Below are 20,966 nucleotides of genomic sequence, written 5' to 3' on the forward strand. Positions count from 1 at the left end.
GTTCTTGAACCCAGCAGATGAACATGTAGTCATTTCATCTGCATAGATCCATCTGTGAGCAGTTTCAAGGAACAGTTATATAGTTTGGTGTCTATTTATTTTTTGGGGGGGTCCGGTCGTGGGGCCTGAACTCTGGGCCTGGGCACTGTCCCTCAACTCTTCAGCTCAAGGCTAGCGCTCTACCACTTGAGCCACAGCACCACTTCAGGCTTTTTTCTTTTTGCTTATGTGGTGCTGAGGAATCAAACCCAGGGCAAATGCTCTACCACTGAGCCACCTTCCCAGCCCCATAGTTTGGTGTCTTAATTCCTTACTCTGCCAAAATGGAATGCTTTACACAGTATCCTATCATCTAGGTTTTCCTAGGGAGTGACATTAAATATTTTAAAAATATGAATGCAAGCTGGGCGCTGGTGGCTCACTCCTGTAATCCTAGCTACTCAGGAGGCTGAGATCTGAGGATTGTGGTTCAAAACCAGCCCTGGAAGGAAAGGCTGTAAGACTCTGATCTCCAATAAATCACCAGAAAACCAGAAGTGGCACTGTAGCTCAAGTGGTAGAGCACTAGCCTTGAGCTGAAGAGCTGAGGGACAACACTCAGGCCCAGAGTTCAACCGACAAAAAAAAAGAAAAAGAAAAAAGAAAAAAAATGCAAAAGAACCATAAATTTAGATGCCCTAGCCTTGTTCCAACACTTTACCATGGTGTATGTGGGAAGGAAGTTTATGTGGCAAACAGAAAATTTGTCATTGGAGTTCAAGTTTATTGAGGCACATCTGCTAAACCTATGGGGCAAAGTTTGGGATTTTGGATTTTGGGGGGAAAAAACGTGAGACTGGAGAAGAAGAAAAAAGAAAAATGGTACCTTGGTGTCTGTCTGAGAATGTTTCACTGGTTGGACTCCTTGGCTATAAGTTGAAATTTCTAAGAAGAAAAGCAAGGGGCAGAAGCTGGGAATGCAGAGCTCATGAGGTTAAGCTGATTTTCAGATAAACCTATGCCCAATGGAGACAAAGAAGAGAGAGAGGGAAAAAACATATAAATGAGACAGTCTCACTATGGAGCTCAGGTTGGCCTCTAACTCGCAGCCATTAAGGGCTGAGATAACAGGCTCTAAACAGGGCTCCTGAGCAGGTAGTTCAGCCATGAAGGAAGCCATCTGTGAAGGTCTGCAGTGAATGTGAAGCACTTTGCCCTTGGTTTCCTGTCACTTCTACCTAGAGTCTTACCTGTGCACATGCGGACAGAGCACTTGAAGATTCTACTACGGAGGCTGAGATCTGAGGATCATGGTCCAAAGCCAGGCTGGGAAGGAAAGTTTGTAAGACTCTTATCTCCAATAAACCACCAGAAAACCAGAAGTGGCACTGTGGCTCAAGTGGTAGAGCACTCACCTTGAGCTGAAGAGCTGAGGGACAGCGCCCAGGCCCAGAGTTCAAGTCCCATGGCCAACAACAACAACAACAGCAACAACAACGACAAAAGAATGCCTATATATGTCATACTTAGCTTACTGGTGGTTCTAACTCCTCCCACTAGGACCACCGAGAAGAGATAAAGAGGGAGAAACAAAGAGAACCCCTCCATTTCTTCAAGGGCATCTATACACATGGTGCACCAATGTGCACCCCAGGCATCGCACACAGCACTTCAGCTCTTATCTCCTTATTGAGAATCTAATCACATGAGCATACCTAGCTGCAAGGGAAGCTGATAAATGTTATCATTAACTGGGAGGAGGGGAGGGGATGTGTTTTACCAAAAGCTGAGTCTCTATTACCACTGGAAAAAGTGAAGAATGGATTTAGGAAGCCCTAGCAATATCTGTCATATGACTTATTTTCCATTGTTACGAATTTCTATCTAGTGACATTTTTTTTTTTTTTTTGGGTCCGGTCGTGGGGCCTGAACTCTGGGCATGGGTGCTGTCCCTCAGCTCTTCAGCTCAAGGCTAGCACTCTACCACTTGAGCCACAGCGCCACTTCCGGCTTTTTTCTTATGTGGTGCTGAGGAATCGAACCCAGGGCCTCAAGCATGCAAGGCAAGTGCTCTACCACTGAGCCACCTTCCCAGCCCTATCTAGTGACATTTAATATACTTAGGAACTAAACCCAACATTTTTTTTTGGGGGGGGGTCTGGTCATGGGGCCTGAACTCTGAGCCTGGGTGCTGTCCCTCAGCTCTTCAGCTCAAGGCTAGCACTGTACCACTTGAGCCACAGCGCCACTTCCGGCTTTTTTCTTTTTGCTTATGTGGTGCTGAGGAATCGAACCCAGGACCTCAGGCATGCAAGGCAAGCACTCTGCCACTGAGCCACACTCCCAGCCCCTAAACCCAACATTTTTATATTATCATTTATTCTTTGATTTATTATTCTTTTATTTATTCATATTAACAGTTGAAAACCAACATCATCACATATCATGTAACTTCAGGAAAATGTCACCATGTAGTTAGGAAAGAAATATAAGTAAACAACAGCTTAGTATTATCAAGAATAAAATTTGGTATCTTATTCCACTTTTTCCTCCAATAAGCAATGGCAGTTCAGTTCAATTTTGCTCAAGTATGAATCTTTTAGAAAACTGTATCTTATATATCTTTCCACTCTGGTTGCCCGGAAAACATATTTGGGGAAGGGGAAAGATAGACAGGAAAGATTGCCTTGTACTTGGTTAATTGTAGAAAGGACACAAAATGGTTCTTTCATCTGTATCTAGACCTTTCAAAAATACATCCATTATTTTTCTACCTTTTTCAGAGATGAAAAATTATAGCTTCAACGTTTTGTTATTCCCTAAATCTTCTGACTTTTTTTTTGAAGCTTGAACTTTTTTTTTAAGCTTGAATATCTGACTCAACATAACGAAGAGGAAATATCTTACACAAGAGATTGAAGAACTTTGGCTGGGACTTGAGTACCTGCAGCTGATTTGTTTTCTGTTTGGTAGAAGATTTAGTAGAAGAGGGCAGTGTGTACAGAAGAGCAAGCACAGCATCACCTGGGACCTTGCCAGGTATGTAAGCCCAGGTGTGCTGATGCAGAGGCTGAAATACACCCAGTCATCTCCACTTTCACAGGCCTCCAGGTGAGTCTGGCTGGCCGAACTTTGGAGAAACATCTGTGGATCACTGGAGTATCTTTTCCATGGTGGAACTTTGTCAGTATAATATCTCTCCCTTCCTTTCCTTCTTCTGCTATAAACGTGGAAACGATCAAGCCCTCTTCATTGGCTTATGATACATATTGGGAACTGTGTCTATCTGTTTTTCTAGTTCTGATCATAGAATTCATGCAGGGCAATTCAGAGAATAATTTATAGCGGTACTAAAGACACAGACTCTTCTTTGTTGTTGTTGTGTGTCTTTTCTTTGAGACAAGGTCTCCCTATGTAGCCTAATCTGGCCTTGAACTTGCTCTCTTCCTGCCTCAGCCTCCAGGGTGCCAGGTTACCATATTCAGCTGTAACAAACTTCTGGATAGGGGACACATTTTGATAGTATAATTCATTACCTGGGACCTCGTTTGTCTTTTAGTTCCTGACATTCACTCTACTTCAAATGTTTTCAAATGACAAAGCTATACACTTCCAAGGGCTTGGAAGTGACATCTACTCTGTTGTTGCTCAACAGTTCTTCTGCTACAACTTCTGGTTTTTAGAAATCTGAAACTAGGGCATGAAGGAAGGAGGTACCTTATGTAACTGTAACCCCTCTGTACATCATCTCTATAATAACACTAATTTTTTAAAAAATCTGAAAGCCTCAATGGAAATGAGAAATGAACTAAGGACATAAAAATTCCTATTTACCAACCCAACATCTTTTAATTATGTTCTGTAAGCAGTGAGGTGGCTAACCAACCTGGGAAAAGATCTACGTGGTCATGGGGGGTGGGGATGGAAGAGACTAGAGAAGGGACAGAAAAAGAGAGAAGAGAGTGGAGGAGTAGCTAGGGGAGGGGAGGAAAGCAGAATGACTATATACATTAGTGCTGAACTTTACTTGGGATTTTCAAACTATGAAGTTAGGATAAAATCAATATAAAGACATTTTTCATTGTATTATAGATTGCATGGGCAGAATTTCATACCATTTTAGTTTTCCTCTATTTATCTATCTATAGATATCAAACATCTGTTAGGTGAGTGTTTAATTTCTTCCATTTTGCTTTTATTTCATGACTTCTCTTAGCTGTCCTTGACTTTGTATCACTCTTGGTTTTCTAGATTGCTCTTCTATTCTTCTTCCTGAAAGTAACAGAATTCAGTCTTAATCATAGGCATAGCCATGGACCAAGAAGAATGTGCTTCCCACCCCAAACCAACTGAGCTGCTAACCTTAAATTTTATCCTGGGATACCAATTCCATTCTAACCTCTGACAGCCTGACCTCAGGGCCTCTCCATCCCTCCAGGGGCCCCACCCAACATGGCTGCCCAATCTTAGCTTCTGTTCTGTGGTTCTTGAACGGTGCTAATTGTGTTTCACCAAGTGGGTCTGAAAAAAAAATTCAGGAAGCTCTTCAATTCCTGGTTAGCTCCAGGCTGGCTCGTTCAGATGTGGAGGCTGTGTGGGTATGAGAAAATGGATGCTAGGATAGGCCAACTCCTATGGGACACGTGACTTGAGACCCTCACTTTACATTTCATTCTAAGACCTAGTGGTTACAGGGTCCTACCACCACACACTCTGGAACCTGGAGGTCCACTCTGACCCATCCCACATCTGAATCCTTTCTTCCACTGGACCAGCATCTCCTGTGACTGTGGTCCCCTTTTTGATGGATTCTTTTCCTCCTTTTCAACTTAAGCAATCTAAGAATTCCTTGTCTCCAATAATCAAACTATCCATCACGCAGTCCTGCCCACTCTTAGCCTTGTCTTTGCATGGTAGGTTATTCAGAAGGCCACTGTAACTGCTGGCCTCCTGGGTAAGGCATTCTGTGGTTCTCTGTTGATCCTTCAGGGTGACGTCTAAACTCAGCCCATCTTCCCTTGGTTCATGTCTGTCTGTAAGTCATAGCATCATTAATGCTTCTCTGTTGGCTTTACAGCCCAGTTACTCAGGACAACTTGATTTCTCCCAGACAAATTCTCATGCATTTCCTACCTTCCTGCCTTTCCTTGTGCTCCCTCTGCGTTGAAGACATCTGCTGCCCTTCTTTATCTGGCCATACGCATTTCAGGCAACATGAGCTCTAAAAGCCCTTTTGGAGACCCCTGTAGATTAAAAGTCTCCTTTCTTTTTTGCTCTGATTGTACCTCCACTTTTAAATTTTAAAGTATTTCAAGCCAATGTTCTTTTTTTTTGTCCTAGCCACACTAGTGCAGGCTTTTAAGAGCAGACCGTGTTTATCTTTAGTTTCTGGCATAGTGCCCAATACCTAGGAAATGTTCTAGAATTAGTTGTTTGTTTAAAAAAAAAACAGTATGGAGAATAATAGCTAATGAACAGGAATGACAGTAGTAATTAACTGTGCAAAGTGATTTGCCTGAGTTGAAACTGAGTTTCTAGCCAAATTGTGTCCACAAGAATCCTTGCGACGATGCAAATCTTTTGTATTTTGTTGGCTAGTGGCAACTCTACTAGTCAGTACAGTTTTAAAGTTTTCCCGGCTCTAACTTAGCTTACAGGCCTATTGGGTTACTTCGGGCCTTTCTCAGAGCTCCACAGGCTAAAGATCCAATCAGAAGTGTGCTGGGACTATTTTAACAGCTAGCTCTGTGAACATGGTTGCTTATTTCCATTGTGTGAATCTCCCTCGCATGCCTAGTGTCCAGCTACTAGTGGTGAGGTCACTGTGAGCACAGGAGCTCCCTAGCATGCACCATCTCTGTCTCCCAGGGGGCAGGAGAGGCAAGTAGCCAGGAGAACTAAGTTGATTGTAAAAGGGAGTACAATAATTAGGCAGCGACTTGGTTCTTGAGACTTCATCACCTTTGTTCTTCGTATAATCTATTAGGTACTAGTTTATACACTTGTCTAAGAATGGCTGTTTAAAAGCCAGTTCACAGAGGTGGGAGTGTAGCTGAGTGGTAGAGCTTTTGCTGCACTTGCTCAAAGCTCCTGAGTCCAACCACAAAAAAAAAAAAAAAGGCAAAAAAATAAAAATAAAAAGGCAAAAAAAAAAAATCCACCCAAAACTTAGTTCACTAAATTCCAGGAAATTTAACCTGTGTGTGAGCTTGATATAGGACATTCCTAGCTCCTAGCAATTGCTCCAAAACTACAAATAAACCAAAAATACAAACAAACAAACAAAAAAGACCCTAAAACCTCTGGCTTAAATAGATGAGTAACTCAGATGTAGGATTTGGGTTTGGCCACCAGAGGGCACCAGCAGATGAAGTTCTACTCTAGGAAATAGCATACTGGGGACCAGCACCTGGGGGTAGGTGTGGGAGGAGGTCATATAGAAGTTTATGTTGGAGTTAACACTGGGAGGCCTTGTGAGAACCTAAACAGTTTTAAACGGTTCTCACTTCCCAGCACAAGCAGAACCATTACTCTCCCCAAATTGCCTTGTCTTCTGGGTCTGAAGGATTTGGCTTTTAAGCCACCAGGTCATCACCAGGCTCTCAGCTTGAGGAAGGAAAAGGTGTAGTAAGTGTTAATTAAGTACCTTCAATGTGTTGGACACTTTACAGACATTCCCTGGTTACCCCTGGTGGGGGGGAAGAGGGGGACTTAAGTTGGTAGACTGCCAGGTCTAATATAAATAATAAATTTGAATACAACGTAGGTCTAATATAAATAACAAATTAGAATTCAACAGCCTTGGAAGGCTTCTTGTTTTTGCAGAGAAACAATTACAACTTTTTAATCCTCATGAGAAAAAGTCCAGAGTATATTGTGGGCCAGATGACCAATATAAGTTTGAGAGAAATCTGCTTCATTTATCTCTGGCTGTGCTAGCTAAAGGATCTCACAGCTTTGGGGGTTCAGGGTGGACCTGTATCTTCTCAGGGTCTTTCTGAGGAGTTTGTATTAGAGCCTGCTCTGGCCAGGTGAGGGACGTTGTGGATAGTGAAAGGAAGGTCAGGGTACATCTCACAGTCTGTTCTCTAAAAGAGAAGAGAAAGTGGCTTTTCTCAAAATCCCTTTACCTTTATTTTTATCATTAGTATTACAGTACAGTAGGGTTCATTATGACATTTTCATACTTGCATGTTATGCATTCTAATCATGCTTATCCCATTCCCTTCTCTTGCCCTCCTCCTATTGCTCTACTCTCAATGGACTCCATTTTGCTTTCATCTCTCTCTCTCTCTCTTTTTTTTTTTGTCAGTTGTTGGGTCTGAATTCTGGGCCTGGGCGCTGTCCCTCAGCTCTTCAGCTCAAGGTAAGTGCTCTACCACTTGAGCCACAGCACCACTTCTGGCTTTTTCTGTTTATGTGGTGCTGAGGAATTGAACCCAGGGCCTTATGCATGCAAGGCAAGCACTCTACCACTGAGCCACCCTCTCAACCCCATGTCTTTTTTTAAAAATCTAGATTCCACATAAAAAAGAAAATGCTGTGATTGTATTTCTGACTAGCTTATTCCACTAACATGATCTCCAATTCATCCATTTCCCTGAAAATGACATCATCTCATTCTTTGTGACAGAACTGGACTCCATTTTGCATGTGTACCACATTTTCTTCACCCACTCCTCTGGTGATTGGCATCTAAGATAATTCCATGACTTGGCTATTATAAATTATATCCCACAATATATATGGCTCTGCAGGTATCTCTAGGGTATACTGACTTGATGTTCTTCAGCTAGATCACAAGAGCAAGATAGCAGAATCGCATGCTAGCTCTAGTTTAAGCTTTTGGAGGACCCTCCATATGGATTTCCAGAATGGCTACACTAATTTACCTCCCCACGCCAGTGAATAAAGCTTCCGTCCCCACATCCTCAGCAGCATCTGCTGCTGTTTGATTTCTTGATAACTTGCCATTCTCACTAGTCACTTAGTTAATTCTTACCACTGTTGGGCAAACTAGGCCGCGTGCTGCTGTGCCAGAGACCAGACAAGTGGGGGGGGTGGGGAGGGGCTGCACCTACTTGGTTGTGTGTTTGGTCCTTGACAGTGTTGTACTCACCATCTCCGCTGCCAGGTGAGGCCACTGAGAAGGAGGACACCGATCAGCAGGAAGACGCAGGCAGCCACTGCCAACAGAGAAGAGGGTTGGTATATGCCTGGGGCTGGACAGGGCGGCAGCAGAAGCCCCAGCCAAAGGACAGGTAAGAAAGTCTTCCAGGTGAGGCGGGGCCTCTCGAGGAAGCGAGCACTGCGGTGTGTTCCTTCAGTCCCCCACAAAGCCAGGACAGGGGGCTGGGTGGGCATAAAGGAACACATGTAGAGAAAGGGGCCTCTGCCTGTTCTTGGGGTGGCAAGCGTGCAGCGAGTGATTGAGAAAGTCTCAGAGGCCAGGCCTCATTAAGGAGGCTGCCCGTGAGATCGGTGTGTGGTGCAAGAAATCCTGACATTTAGGTGTCGGTAGCTCCCACTTAGAATCCCAGCTACCAGGAACTGAGCTGGCTGGTATGAGAGACTTCACTCCTGGCACACTGTCGCTCTTCAGGAATGTCAGCATCTGGATTCCGTGTTTTAGTCTTGTTAGTGTAAAAGGGGGAGGAGGGTGGCATTTAAACCTTCCAACCAAGCCTTGGCCTGGTGGATCTGTTGTGTACCTAGAAAATCATCCTACCTACCTGCCACCTGATACTCCATTGTTAATATGAACGTCTCCATGGTCGTCGCTGCTTCTGTAGGTGATTGGGGATCTGGAGGGGGCGGGGAGAGAGAGAGGGAGGAGGTTGGAGGGTGCTTAGTTTATGCCAACTCTGGGGTGCTTGAGGCTAGAGGGATCGAGCAGGGCTTCTGGATGGATCAGATGCTCAGGGCTGGAGAAGGGACGTGGAGGGAGGGAGGCAGAGTTTGAGCGTTTCACCCCTCTGCCCGCAGGCCTCCACCTGCATCTTGGGAGTCCTCTTTCCCACACTCGTTTTAGGGCCTAGGGTGGCGGAGGCCAGGTCCCTGCTCCAGGGAGAAGGAGGCGCAGGGCCTGGTGACAGACACTGTCCATCCTTTCCTGATGCGTCTGTAATGGCAGCATCTGTCTTCGGGGGCTCTCCCTCAGTACCTGTGGTGGTGAGGAGGCAGGAGGGCTCAGTCTCCAGAAGAGCATGTGTGCTCAGCTGCGGGGCTTCTTCGCCTGGGGAGAGAGCGAGAGCGCTGGTGGAGCCCAGGATGGGGGCTGAGGAGACTCCTGCTCCCTGCCTGAGCTGCCTTCCCCACAGGCAGAGATATGGCTGTGGTCTGGGGGCTTCTCAAGGGCTCTGGGGAGCGGTGTAATGGCATAAGTAGAGCCGGCACGAGGGAATACCAGCCCTGACCACACGTGTCTGGGGAGTCCTAAGCAACCCTTTCCTCCCCGTGAGCCTCATTCAGCCTCGGCTTCCAACTTGACTAGGAAATGGGTCACAGGGTTTGGTGGCCTGGTTCAATTGGTAGAGCACCAGCCAATGTGCAAAGAAAGCACCAGGTACTGACTTCAAGTCCAGATCTCACAACAAAAGAAAGAAAAAGACAAAAGGAAATGGATCATAAGAACATATGCACGAGTGTGCGTGCACACGCGCACACACACTCACACTGGTGAAGCATCAAACAAAGTGGAAATATACCAAGGACCTTTCACAGGCCCTCCGTTCTTTCTGTCTGTCATTACTGACCCAAGATCCAGACACCTGAGTATCTTACAAAGGAAGCAGTTGAACCCAGTGCCAGAGGCTCACAGTTGTCATCCTACTTAATCAGGAGGCTGAGATCTGAGGATGACAGTTCAAAGCCAGCCCAGGCAGGAAAATCCATGAGACTCTTATTTTCAATTCAACAACAAAAAGCTGAATGTGGGCATGTGGCTCAAATGGTAGAGCACCAGTCTTGAGGGAAAAAAAGCTAAGGACAGTACCCAGGCTCTCAGTTTGAACCAGCACACACACACACACACACACACACACACACACACACACACACACACACACACACACACACACACACACACACACACACACACACACACACACACACACACACACACACACACACACACACACAGGCCTGTCCTAATCATCAAGGAGGCTCACTGGAGGCAGGCAGGCTGTGGGAAGAATGGCACCCTCAGATGATACTGGAGGATCATGAGTCCTGAGACATAGGAGTAAGCAAAGAACAAAAGGAAAAACAACAAATCAGGGGTGGATGTGAATGGCTCCCGATTGCAGCAACAGTGAGATTTCAGGACGAAGATAGTAGAAGTAGACAGAGGCAGGTGTGCATGCACACGCACACCCTTGCGCACTATTATCACAGCTCAGGTGGGGGCCTGCATAGCACAGGAACGTGGTGATGGACAGAGCACTGTCATGAATAAATGATGGATTTACAGTAGGCACCAGGAAAAGGAAGATGTGGTAGGATGAGAGCCTGGATGTTGGCTTTCAAACGAGGGGAAATCTTGTTAACTTGGTGGACGTGGTGGGATTTCAAGATCAGCTAGACAAGAAGTAACTTTATCACTGTGCTACCTCATCCCTGGTGCTCCTCTTCCATTTCTATTTATCCCCACAGAGCTGGCTCAGGGAAAGGAGACCTTAGAGTTGACCTGATCCATTTCTTTAGAATAAGAAAGAAAACAACAAAAATGGAGGTCTTAGGGATCGCATGTCTTGTTCAAGGTCACAAGGAAGCTGGGAATGCTGCCTTGGTGGGCCAGATGGAGAGAAGGGAGCTGCCTACCTGGGAATGGATGCTGCTGGCTTTCATTTATGCACGTGAGCTGCGGCTGGCTCCACCTTGTCTTTCCACAGATCATTTTGCAAATGCTGGTGGCAGGGCTTCTCTGGAGGGCTTTGTATCCCTCCATGCACTGGTAGTGAACTGTCTGCCCTACCACGAAATGATAAATTCTCTTTTGACCTTCATGTTTCCAACTAGGCGGCTCCACGCAGTAACCTGGAAAAGGGAAAGAAAATTTAGAAGGGAAGTTGGAGAAAACATGGCGAGTGACTCTGGGTTGCCCCTTGTGGGATTGGACCTTGGTGCTTTTATGTTTTTTTGTCAGTTGTGGGGCTTGAACTCAGGGCCTGGGCACTGTCCCTGAGCTTTTTAGCTCTCAAGGCTAGCACTCTACCACTATGATCCACAGTGCCTCTTCTGGTTTTCAAGCGGTTAATTGGAGATAAGAGTGTTATGGACTGGGCTGGCTTTGAACCTCAAGCCTCAGATCTTAGCCTCCTGATTGCTAGGATTACAGGTATGAGCCACCAGCACCTGGCTGGTTCCTATTCTTTTATTTGTTCCATTTCTTTCATTCAACCAACAGGAATTGAGAATACCCACATCAGGACCCTTGCTAGGCACTGTAGAGAGACACAGAGAGACCTAGTCACTCTTGCACAGGTTACATGTTTGAGTAAGAAAGACAGATGAAGGCAAAGGTGGAGAGAATTTAAGTGGAGAGCAGACATGTACTAGAGCACAGGTTAATGAACTATTCAATCCTAACTAATTGTGAGCCAACTTCTAGAAGATGATGAGGTCCTCCTGGAATACAATCTGAAGACCACCTTGGGTTTCTCTTGGGCACCTAAGGGAGCACATTCTTGAGTGATGGCTGGTGGGCTTCACGGACCAGAGGGGAAGGACCAAGGAAAAAGCCAAGCCTCAAAGCAAGAACTGAGGGAATCTCAGAGAACTGGTGCATGACCTCTGATCAAGCCATGTCTGAAGCTAGACCTACATAAACCGTGACCAGCCTTTGAAGGATCCTATGTTAAACCTGAGCCTGACTGACCTTTGATTTCAGAGGTCATGTCTAGTTCAGAATCTCAAAAATTCCCCAGCCACTCACTCCAGAACAGAACTTTTGGCATTTTTTAACACCAGACAGTGAAACTGCATGTGTGCTCTGACTTTCTAGTCGTCTCATAGTTCACGTGCCCAAAATAACCTCAAAAAGCACTCTACGTGACCCCAGCCGGGAGCTGAGTGTGTTCCTGTCTTAAGCCATTTTCTGTCATATTGCACATCTACGTGAACTTGTGTTCGAGTCTCAGAATAAAGCATTCTTTTCAATAAATCCCACAGTTGTGTGAACTTGCTTGAATCGGGTTTGCTTCTTTCAAATGTGAGCTCGCAAGCCCTGCCAACATCTGAGTCAGAACCAGCTGGCCATCTCTTGAGTAATGACAATAAAACTTGGGCCTCTGTGAGACCTTTCAAATGTTTCAGAGAGTCACGTGGAACAAGATGAGCAAGACAAACATTAAACGTGTCCAGAGATAGCATTACCCGAGGAAAGGAATTAAAATGGCCATGTTGCAAAATGTCCCCCTATTGGGCCTTATTCACCCCTGATAATAGGAGCTTCAAGTAAATACAAAGTCATTTAACATAAGTATATGGTAGAAGGAACAATCATCAAATCCAGTTCTCATTTTGGTTCAATTAGGTAAGTGTATCCAAATCTTTTAACCTCTCTATGTCTCAGGCTCTTCAATAAATTGAAGAAATACAACCTGCTCCTTGATGTATTAGTTATAAGGCCAAACTATGAGTATATATGATAAAATATGATTCTTTGTAAGGTTATTGAAATAGTATAAGGCCACAGAGCCTTATTCAGTCTACTGGTTCTCTCAAAAATTCAAATTCATGGGCTGTCTTTATTCTTGAGACCTTAAGGATTATTCATTTGGGAAAGCTGTGGGCAGGCATACTCTGCTTTCTCCCTGATCATTAGCTAGGAACCATATGTCTGGAGCTTTTAGGAATCCCCAAAATAGGCCAGGCATGGCCTGGAAGGTGGAGAAAGGAAGATCACAGTGCTAGGCCATTACAGGCAAAAGTTAATGAGACCCAAATCTCAAACACAAGCCAGGTATGGTGGTTCCCATCAGTTAACCTGGCTAAGAAGGAAAGGGAAAGAGGGAAGATCTCTATCTGAGGCTGGCCAGGCAGAAGGGCAAATCCTTGTCTGAAAAACAAACAATGGGAAATGAACTGGGCTGGGGGGTGGGAGGAGAGACATGGCTCAACTGGCAGAGCACTTGCTTAGCAAGTGTGCGGATCTGAGTTCAACTTCCGTTACTGAAAAAAGACAACCACAGGGTCTGGGAAGGTGGCTCAGTGGTAGAGCACTTGCCTTGCATGCTCGAGGCCCTGGGTTCGATTCCTCAGCACCACATAAGCAAAAAGAAAAAAGCCAGAAGTGGCACTGTGGCTCAAGTGGTAGAGCGCTAGCCTTGAGCTGAAGAGCTGAGGGACAGTGCCCAGGCCCAGAGTTCAGGCCCCACGACTGGACCCAAAAAAAAAGAAAACCACAATAATAAAAAAAAGAATCACCAGAAGGGCACTGCACATTTTATAATTCTGTCCTGTAAAAAATACCTTGACAGGCCTGGGAAGGTGGCTCAGTGGTAGAGCGCTTGCCTTGCATGCCTGAGGCCCTGGGTTCGATTCCTCAGCACCACAGAAACAAAAAGAAAAAAGCTGAAGTGGCGCTGTGGCTCAAGTGGTAGAGCGCTAGCCTTGAGCTGAAGAGCTGAGGGACAGCGCCCAGGCCCAGAGTTCAGGCACCACGACCGGACCCAAAAAGAAAAAAAAAATACCTTGACATCAAATGGTTCTATTGTAATTCATTGTCTTGTCTTCAAGAGAAGAACAGAGGATATCCTGAAGGCAAGAACTATGTTTCTTCTGACCAGAAGAGGATAGACTTTTTGCTGTTATAAGAATGACTTGTGCTACTGAATAAATAGTAAAATAGTGCTGAGCCATGACCCTCAGCTGCATGATATCCAGGGAAGAGAAGAATGAAGTGATTGTAGATGAAGATAGCAGGGAAGACTTCGCTCCTTTGGGGCAAGGGAAGAGTAGTGGATCCAAGGAACCAACTCTAGAGCAATTATGCAGATGTGTCTCTTACCGTTGAGGTTCTTGTGGTACATGGACTGCATCTGAGCTTGCATTTCTGTAGTTTTTCTTTCTTTCTGCTCTTCTGGTTGAGGTGTAACTTGTTTTTTTGGGATGTGATTGGCTAGAGGATATGGGAGGAATGAAGCAAATAACATGTCAAATGTTTGTACTGTAAAACGCCGTGGGCATCTCTATAGTGCTCATGGGATGGCCAGTGAGGCTAGGGCAGAAAGATGAGCAAGGTACAAGCCTTCCTTGGGGAGAGGCCTCTCATGCCTGGCCTAGCACTGGCCTCTCCATTATCCATGCATAATGACAATGTGTACCTGTTTCTGGAAGAAATGAAAGATTTTTTTTTTCTGGTGGAAAATCTTTGTTGTGCTTATGCACCAAAAGGGATTTCTTTCTTATTGTCTATTCTGTCAACACTGTGTGTGTAGAAATGGGTAACGGCAGACAGGTTTGATCTGATTCCACAACCCAATGAATCCTCCTCTCTCCTAACACAGTTCAAAGCTCTTAAAGCTGAAGGGATGTGATCATAAACCAATGACAAGAAGATATCTATTATATAAAATGATAGTTATCAAAATGAACTCTAAGAAAGGGAAACAGGTTGTTATTTTTCTTTATTGTCAAAAATTTAAAAAAGAGGGGCTGGGAAGGTGGCTTAGTGGTAGAGTGCTTGCCTTGCATTCATGAGGCCCTGGGTTCGATTCCTTAGCACCACATAAGCAAAAGAAAAAAGCCAGAAGTGGTGCTGTGGCTCAAGTGGTAGAGCACTAGCCTTGAGCTGAAGAGCTGAGGGACAGCACCCAGGCCCAGAGTTCAGGCCCCACGACCAGACCCCCCAAAAAAAATTTAAAAAAGAACGCATCAGCTGGGAGTGTGGCTCAGTGGTAGAGTGCTTGCCTAGCATGCATGACACCCTGGGTTTGATTCCTCAGTACCACATAAACAGAAAAAAGCCTGAAGTGGCATTGTGGCTCAAGTGGTAGAGCACTAGCCTTGAGCCAAAGAAGCTCAGAGACAGTGCTCAGGCCCCGAGTTTAAGCCCCATGACAGGCAAAATAAAAATTAAAAAAATAAAAAAGAAGGCATCTATTGAAAAGGGTTGTATCAAAGTATCCCAAAGGAGATGGGGTTCAGAGCTCCAGTTTAGAGAAAGGGAAGGATCTGCTGGGTAAAATAAGTTGATGAGGTGCTTCAACAAAGCAGCCATATTCAAACTCCACACGCCCCTGGTTTACTCAGTTGCCAGGGCTTGGATATCAGGATGAATGGTCCTCCCTTATTTGCATATTCTAAGTACACACCGGGTGGATAAGAAACCTTGGAGGGATAGAGATCCCCTTGAGAGGGCTTTCAGGATTCAAAGCGGAAAGGTCAACAACCAAGTTCTGATCTTAGAAGGACTAAGATTTAGCTAGCTTGGGACATTCCTTGCAACTAGGAGGAGTCAGACCCTCATTAAATAGCTGTGTATGCTGGATATGGTGGCCCATCCCTGAAATCCTTGTATTTGGGAGGTTAAGGCAGGAGGACTGTACATTAGAGTGGAGCCTGAGCTAAATCGTGAGACTCTCGCGTCCAAACAACAACCCAAATTGTTTAATGAGTTATTCTTCTAGAAGTCCCTCATACGAGTTATCCTGGAGAAGGGGCCTACCTTGTTTTGTCTATTGGTATGAGTGAACAAAAGTTTAGCTCTGTCCCACACTACCCTGGAAATCCCTTTCCTTTCAAATAAGGTTTTAGTGACAAAAGGAATCACTTACAAATCCTTACACATTGGCATCTGTTGTCCCAAGATGAGTTTTCTGAACAGGTCATATAGGACGAGCCGTAGCTTACTCTCCGGAACCCAGCTTTGCAGTCACAGTTTAACATGGTGCCCTTGTTGTAGGTGAGGGCTTTAAAGGCAGCATGGCTGACGTGTGGCGGGTCACTGTCACACAGCTCTGGGCAGAGAGAGGAATATGTTCATTCAGCAGGCCGCACTCACTCACTCCCAGAGTTGATCAATGAATGACTTAATCACGTATTTCTTCGCTTTCACAGATCTCTCTCTCTCTCTCTCTCTCTCTCTCTCTCTCTCTCTCTCTCTCTCTATATATATATATATATATATATATATATATATATTCTTATGTTTTCCTAGAAAAGAGTCACCATGTGTTTCCTTTTTAATCTTTATATTAGAAATGGTTCAGAAGTGTCTACCCACATCGATCTCAAAGTAGGTGAGTAGAAACTAATAAGACGGTATTTCTGAATACGGCTCATGTTAATGACATAGATATATTTGTCCCTCAAGTTCACACGCTTTCTTCTTCCCTCGCATCCCTTGGTCCTCCTCTCTTTTTGTATTCTGGCGTTGACAGATGGTAAGTGCCAGCAAACAAAAGCAATGATATGGGCTACAGAGACCTTTGTTAGGAACTGAAGGTGAAGGCCATTTCAGTCCTCATCACTATCTGAATTACCATTCGCTTTCTCTGGACAGTGAAAAGAAGCAGAACTAACGTCCATTGTGCCATATCTACTGTTTGCTGAGTCCTTTGCAAGGTTCCTTAGTATGCTGTTAATTTTTATTTTTTTATTTTTTATTTTTTTGGGTCCAGTCGTGGGGCCTGAACTCTGGGCCTGGGCGCTGTCCCTCAGCTCTTCAGCTCAAGGCTAGCACTCCACCACTTGAGCCACAGCACCACTTCCGGCTTTTTTCTTTTTGCTTATGTGGTGCTGAGGAATCGAACCCAGGGCCTCAGGCATGCAAGGCAAGCGCTCTACCACTGAGCCAACTTCCCAGCTGCTGTTCAATTTTTAAATCAGTGAAACAATTATTACAGAAAAGAACGCTGAGATGAACTATAAACTCAGTAGCTAGTATGCTTTTCCGGCTAGGACTTTGAAACTCAACTCTCTTCCCTTCTGATTATACTACCCTTCTTACATTATTGTGATGATTCTCAGAATATTTAGTGTGTCTATGACACCCTTCCCACTAACTCTACCTCTTGTGCCACAACAGTTTAACAGTGGTTCACTGGAGATAAAAAAAAAAAATCTCATAGACTTTCCTCCCTGGGCTGGCTTCAAACAGCAATCCTCAGCTCTCAGCCTCCTGAGTAGCCAAGATTATAGGCATAAACTACAGGTACCCAGCAAAAAGGCAGATGTACATACAGAGAAGTCAGAGTAGTGACTTCTTATAGAAGGCTGGGATCTATTAGAAGGCAGAAACAAGGTGATAAAATGTGGTGTGTAGGGCTGGGAAGGTGGCTCAGTGGTAGAGTGCTTGCCTTGCATGCCTGAGGCCCTGGGTTTGATTCCTCAGCACCACATAAGCAAAAAGAAAAAAGCCGGAAGTGGCACTGTGGCTCAAGTGGTAGAGTGCTAACCTTGAGCTGAAGAGCTGAGGGACAGCGCCCAGGCCCAGAGTTCAGGCCCCACGACCGGACCACCCCCCCCCAAAAAAAAGAAAAAATTCATTAATAAGTGGTGGTGTGTTTTTCTAGATTAAGGCATGGAAATTTCCAAAGTCAACACCAAGCGTTGAGAAGGTCATGTAAGGACAATGAGATGTTACAGAACTCTTAAGCTTTCCTTTCATTAAAAAAAAGAAAGAAAGAAAGAAAGAAAGAAAGAAAGAAAGAAAGAAAGAAAGAAAGAAAGGAAGGAAGGAAGGAAGGAAGGAAGGAAGGAAGGAAGGAAGGAAGGAAGAAAGAAAGAAAGAAAGAAAGAAAGAAAGAAAGAAAGAAAGAAAGAAAGAAAGAAAAAAGAAAAGACATTTCCCTGGAATTCAAACATGGAAACTTACGGGCCTGTTGCTGGAGAACAAGCAGAGTTTAATAATCCTTTTCCTGAAAGGCTTTGCCAATATCTACCTCTTTAGGTTTTTTTTTTTTGTTGTTGTTGTTGTTTGTCAGTTGTGGGGCCTAATCTCTGTACCTCAGCTCTTCAGCTCAAGGTTAGCACTCTGCCACTTGAGCCACCTTCCCAGCCCCTCTACCTCTTTGAGCACAGCTCCACTTCCAGTTTTTGAGTGGTTAATTTGAGATAAGAATCTCATGGACTTTCCTGCCTGAGCTGGCTTTGAACTGAAATCCTTAGATCTCAGCCTTCTGAGTAAATAGGATTACCAGCACCCAGCCAGGGGTGACTTTTCTTCCCCATAAGCTAAAATGAGTGAATCTGTTTTTTGTTTTATTTTGTTTTGTTTTGAGCTCTTTAACATACAACATCTGAGAATGTACTTTGTCTAGAAGTCTCCCAAGAGAAATAATTAAAATTTCCGCTTATTCCATTAACAAAAGCTCTATTATCTCTATGCTCTGATTCTGTTTAAATTAATAGCACAGCATGATCTGCTCCTGTTCTCTAGTTCCAGTCATCAAAAACTCTGAAGAACTCCAACTTCAGTGAACACAAGCTTCTTTCTGTTTTTACTCTTGTTCCTATCTTTCCAGATTAACTTTTTGTTGTTGTTGGTGGTGGTCATGGGTCTTGAACTCAGGACCTGGGTGCTGTCCCTGAGCTCTTTTGTTCAAGGCTAGTGCTGTACCACTTTGAGCTATAGCACCACTTCCAGTTTTTTCTGGTGGTTAACTGGAGATAAGTGTTTCATGGACTTTCATGCCCAGGCTGGCTTTGAACCATAATCCTTAGATCTCTGGACCAGTGATTGCCTGGAATCACTCTACCACTTGTGCCAAACACTGAGCTCTTTTCTGGAGTTCCTTTTCCATTTAGGGTCTTGTTTTTGTCCAGACCTGGCCTGGACAGCTAAAGCTGCCATCCTTTTACTTACGCCTTCTACAAAGCTGGGATTACACACATATACCACTCAAGCCCAGCTTGTTTTTGGCATAGGTTCTGACTGTCTTTTGTCTGGACTGGCCTCCAACCATAATCCTACCACCTCTCTCCCATGCGTCTGGGATTCCAGGTATGCACTACTATGATCAGCTTCTTCTCTGTAATTTTTAAGTCTCAGTACAAGTGTAGATTTAGATGACATTCTCATTTCTGAGGATGTTTGGTGCTTGGAATAGAGAAAAAATATGAGATTACTAATTTGGGAGTAAGAGATAGAGAAGTGTAAATGCTTGGGGCTTAGAAAATGGGGCTTCCAGGAGGAGAATCCTACTGCAAGATCCAAGATGAATCAATATTGATATGGCCCCCTTACCTTTTAGCCTTTTTTTCTTTTTTTGTCTTGAGACTTGAACTCTGGGCCTGGGCACTATCCCTGAGCTCTTCAACTCAAAGCCAGCACTCTACCACTTGAACTACAGCACCACTTCCAGTTTTCTAGTGGTTAATTGGAGATAAGAGTTTCACGGACTTTCCTGCCCAGGCTGGCTTTGAACCGTGATCTCCAGTCTCAGCCTTCTGAGTAGCTAGGATGACAGGTGTGAGCCACCAGTACATGGGGGCTTTTAGCTTTTATGCCTAACACAGGGGTAGAGGAGGAAAGAGGCAGCTAGAAGTAATTATTTCCCTGATAACCCTTGAGGGATGAGATGTGTACCAAGAGTTATACTGAGTCCTTCTGATATCGAATGTGTCATTTGTTATCTCCAGGAATTCTCTACACAGCTGGAACGCTACAGACTATGGGAACGTGGCCCTCCCTTGACGGACATAATTGGGCAAATACCAGGGTCCGTAAGTGGGACATGCCTTCCTCTGGCTGCAGCACACTGTGCATGGAGTAGAATGGTGAGTCACCATGGGGCACTAGGACACACTGCTTTTGCTACTGTGGGTCCTCTACCTATAGATTATTGAAGACTCAATGTCCCCATCTTCCTCCTCTTTCTTCTTCTCCTCTTTCTTTTTCTTCCTCTTCATCACCCAACTTGATCTTTAATAAACTCCCAAAGAATATTGGTGCTTCTCATCCACGTACCACATGTCCAGTAGCATGGATTTAGAGAAAAGGTGTTGCTGGGGTCTTCTGCCTTCTAGCTGCCTCCTTCCTGATTATGCATTCACATAACCAGGGCCTCGGTGCTGCTAACTGAACTTGCAGAGCTGTTTGACCCCAGTATTTTACTCATGATCTAATTCTACAGCTGGAGGAAAGGTGGGTGAGTGAGAAACATTTGTGGGCGGGGTTGATGTTCTGATTGTTTTTTCTAATGTTCAAAATAAGATCTTGTCTGACCCTGTGGCCCATATGAATGACACGAAATATAGATAAGGAAGGGGGCTTCCAAAGGATGTGGATTGAGTCTGAGATAAAAATTCTTTGCTCATTGGGTGAATCAAAGATAAAGGTATATTTTTCCCCTATCACCCAGCCAGCACTGAGAAAATGACTTAAGTCCTGGTGTCTTTCCTTTCTTCCTTCTATACAGTCGAGAGGGAAGATGGAGATTTGAACCAGTCTCTGAGCATAGCAACTGCTAGCTGACCATGTACCCAGCATGGCAAAGGAATTGTGAGTACATTCTGAACTTGAATCACCAGGGAAAGGTGATCTGCTGGGCCCCAGTGGGTCACACCTGCAATTCTAGCTACTCAGGAGGCTGAGATCTGAGGATCAAGGTTCTACGTCAGCCTAAGCAGGAAAGATTGTAAAACTTAACTCCAATGAACTATCCAAAAAGCCAGAAGTGGAGTTGTGGCTTAAGTAGTAGAGAGCTAGCCTTGAACACAAAAGCTCAAAGACAGTGCCCAGGCCCAGAGTTCAAGCCCCAGGACTGGCATAAAGGAAATGATTTGGTCTGAATCTTGAAGTTGTTCTCTTCTGCATCAAATCCAATGGGAAGCGCAAAGGTAACATCAAAGCTGTCACCAACTTTCCCAAGAAACCCAAATCAGTGGCTGGTCCTTAAAGAAAGTAGATGTTTGGGTATAAAACAAAAACACTGTAGAATACACTTTTAACAGAATCAAAACAATCTGGTAGAACTGATAGAGTGGCTGATAAGGAAACTGAGGCTGCAGGCATTTCCACGAACTGGTGGCCAGCAAGT

The 20,966-nt window shown here is 44.6% G+C and overlaps 1 protein-coding gene across 2 annotated transcripts in view; it reads right to left on the minus strand.

The window, feature by feature from the left end:
- Positions 1-2,438: 2,438 nt before the first annotated feature.
- Positions 2,439-20,966, minus strand: part of LOC138807717 (interleukin-2 receptor subunit alpha-like) — a 37,155-nt gene continuing 18,627 nt past the window's right edge. For both annotated transcript variants that reach the window (XM_069993499.1, XM_069993498.1), the window contains exons 2-8: positions 15,759-15,941; positions 13,991-14,101; positions 10,801-11,016; positions 9,143-9,214; positions 8,712-8,783; positions 8,099-8,165; positions 2,439-4,251 (exon numbers count right to left, since the gene is read on the minus strand). In XM_069993499.1, the coding sequence (XP_069849600.1) occupies positions 4,227-4,251; positions 8,099-8,165; positions 8,712-8,783; positions 9,143-9,214; positions 10,801-11,016; positions 13,991-14,101; positions 15,759-15,870 (675 nt within the window). In that variant the 5' untranslated portion in view covers positions 15,871-15,941 and the 3' untranslated portion in view covers positions 2,439-4,226. The remainder of the gene's footprint in view (positions 4,252-8,098; positions 8,166-8,711; positions 8,784-9,142; positions 9,215-10,800; positions 11,017-13,990; positions 14,102-15,758; positions 15,942-20,966) is intronic.

This window comes from Dipodomys merriami, unplaced genomic scaffold (assembly GCF_024711535.1).
Source record: "Dipodomys merriami isolate MVZ:Mamm:240054 unplaced genomic scaffold, mDipMer1.0.p SCAF_429, whole genome shotgun sequence".
In the NCBI taxonomy this organism is placed as follows: domain Eukaryota; kingdom Metazoa; phylum Chordata; class Mammalia; order Rodentia; family Heteromyidae; genus Dipodomys; species Dipodomys merriami.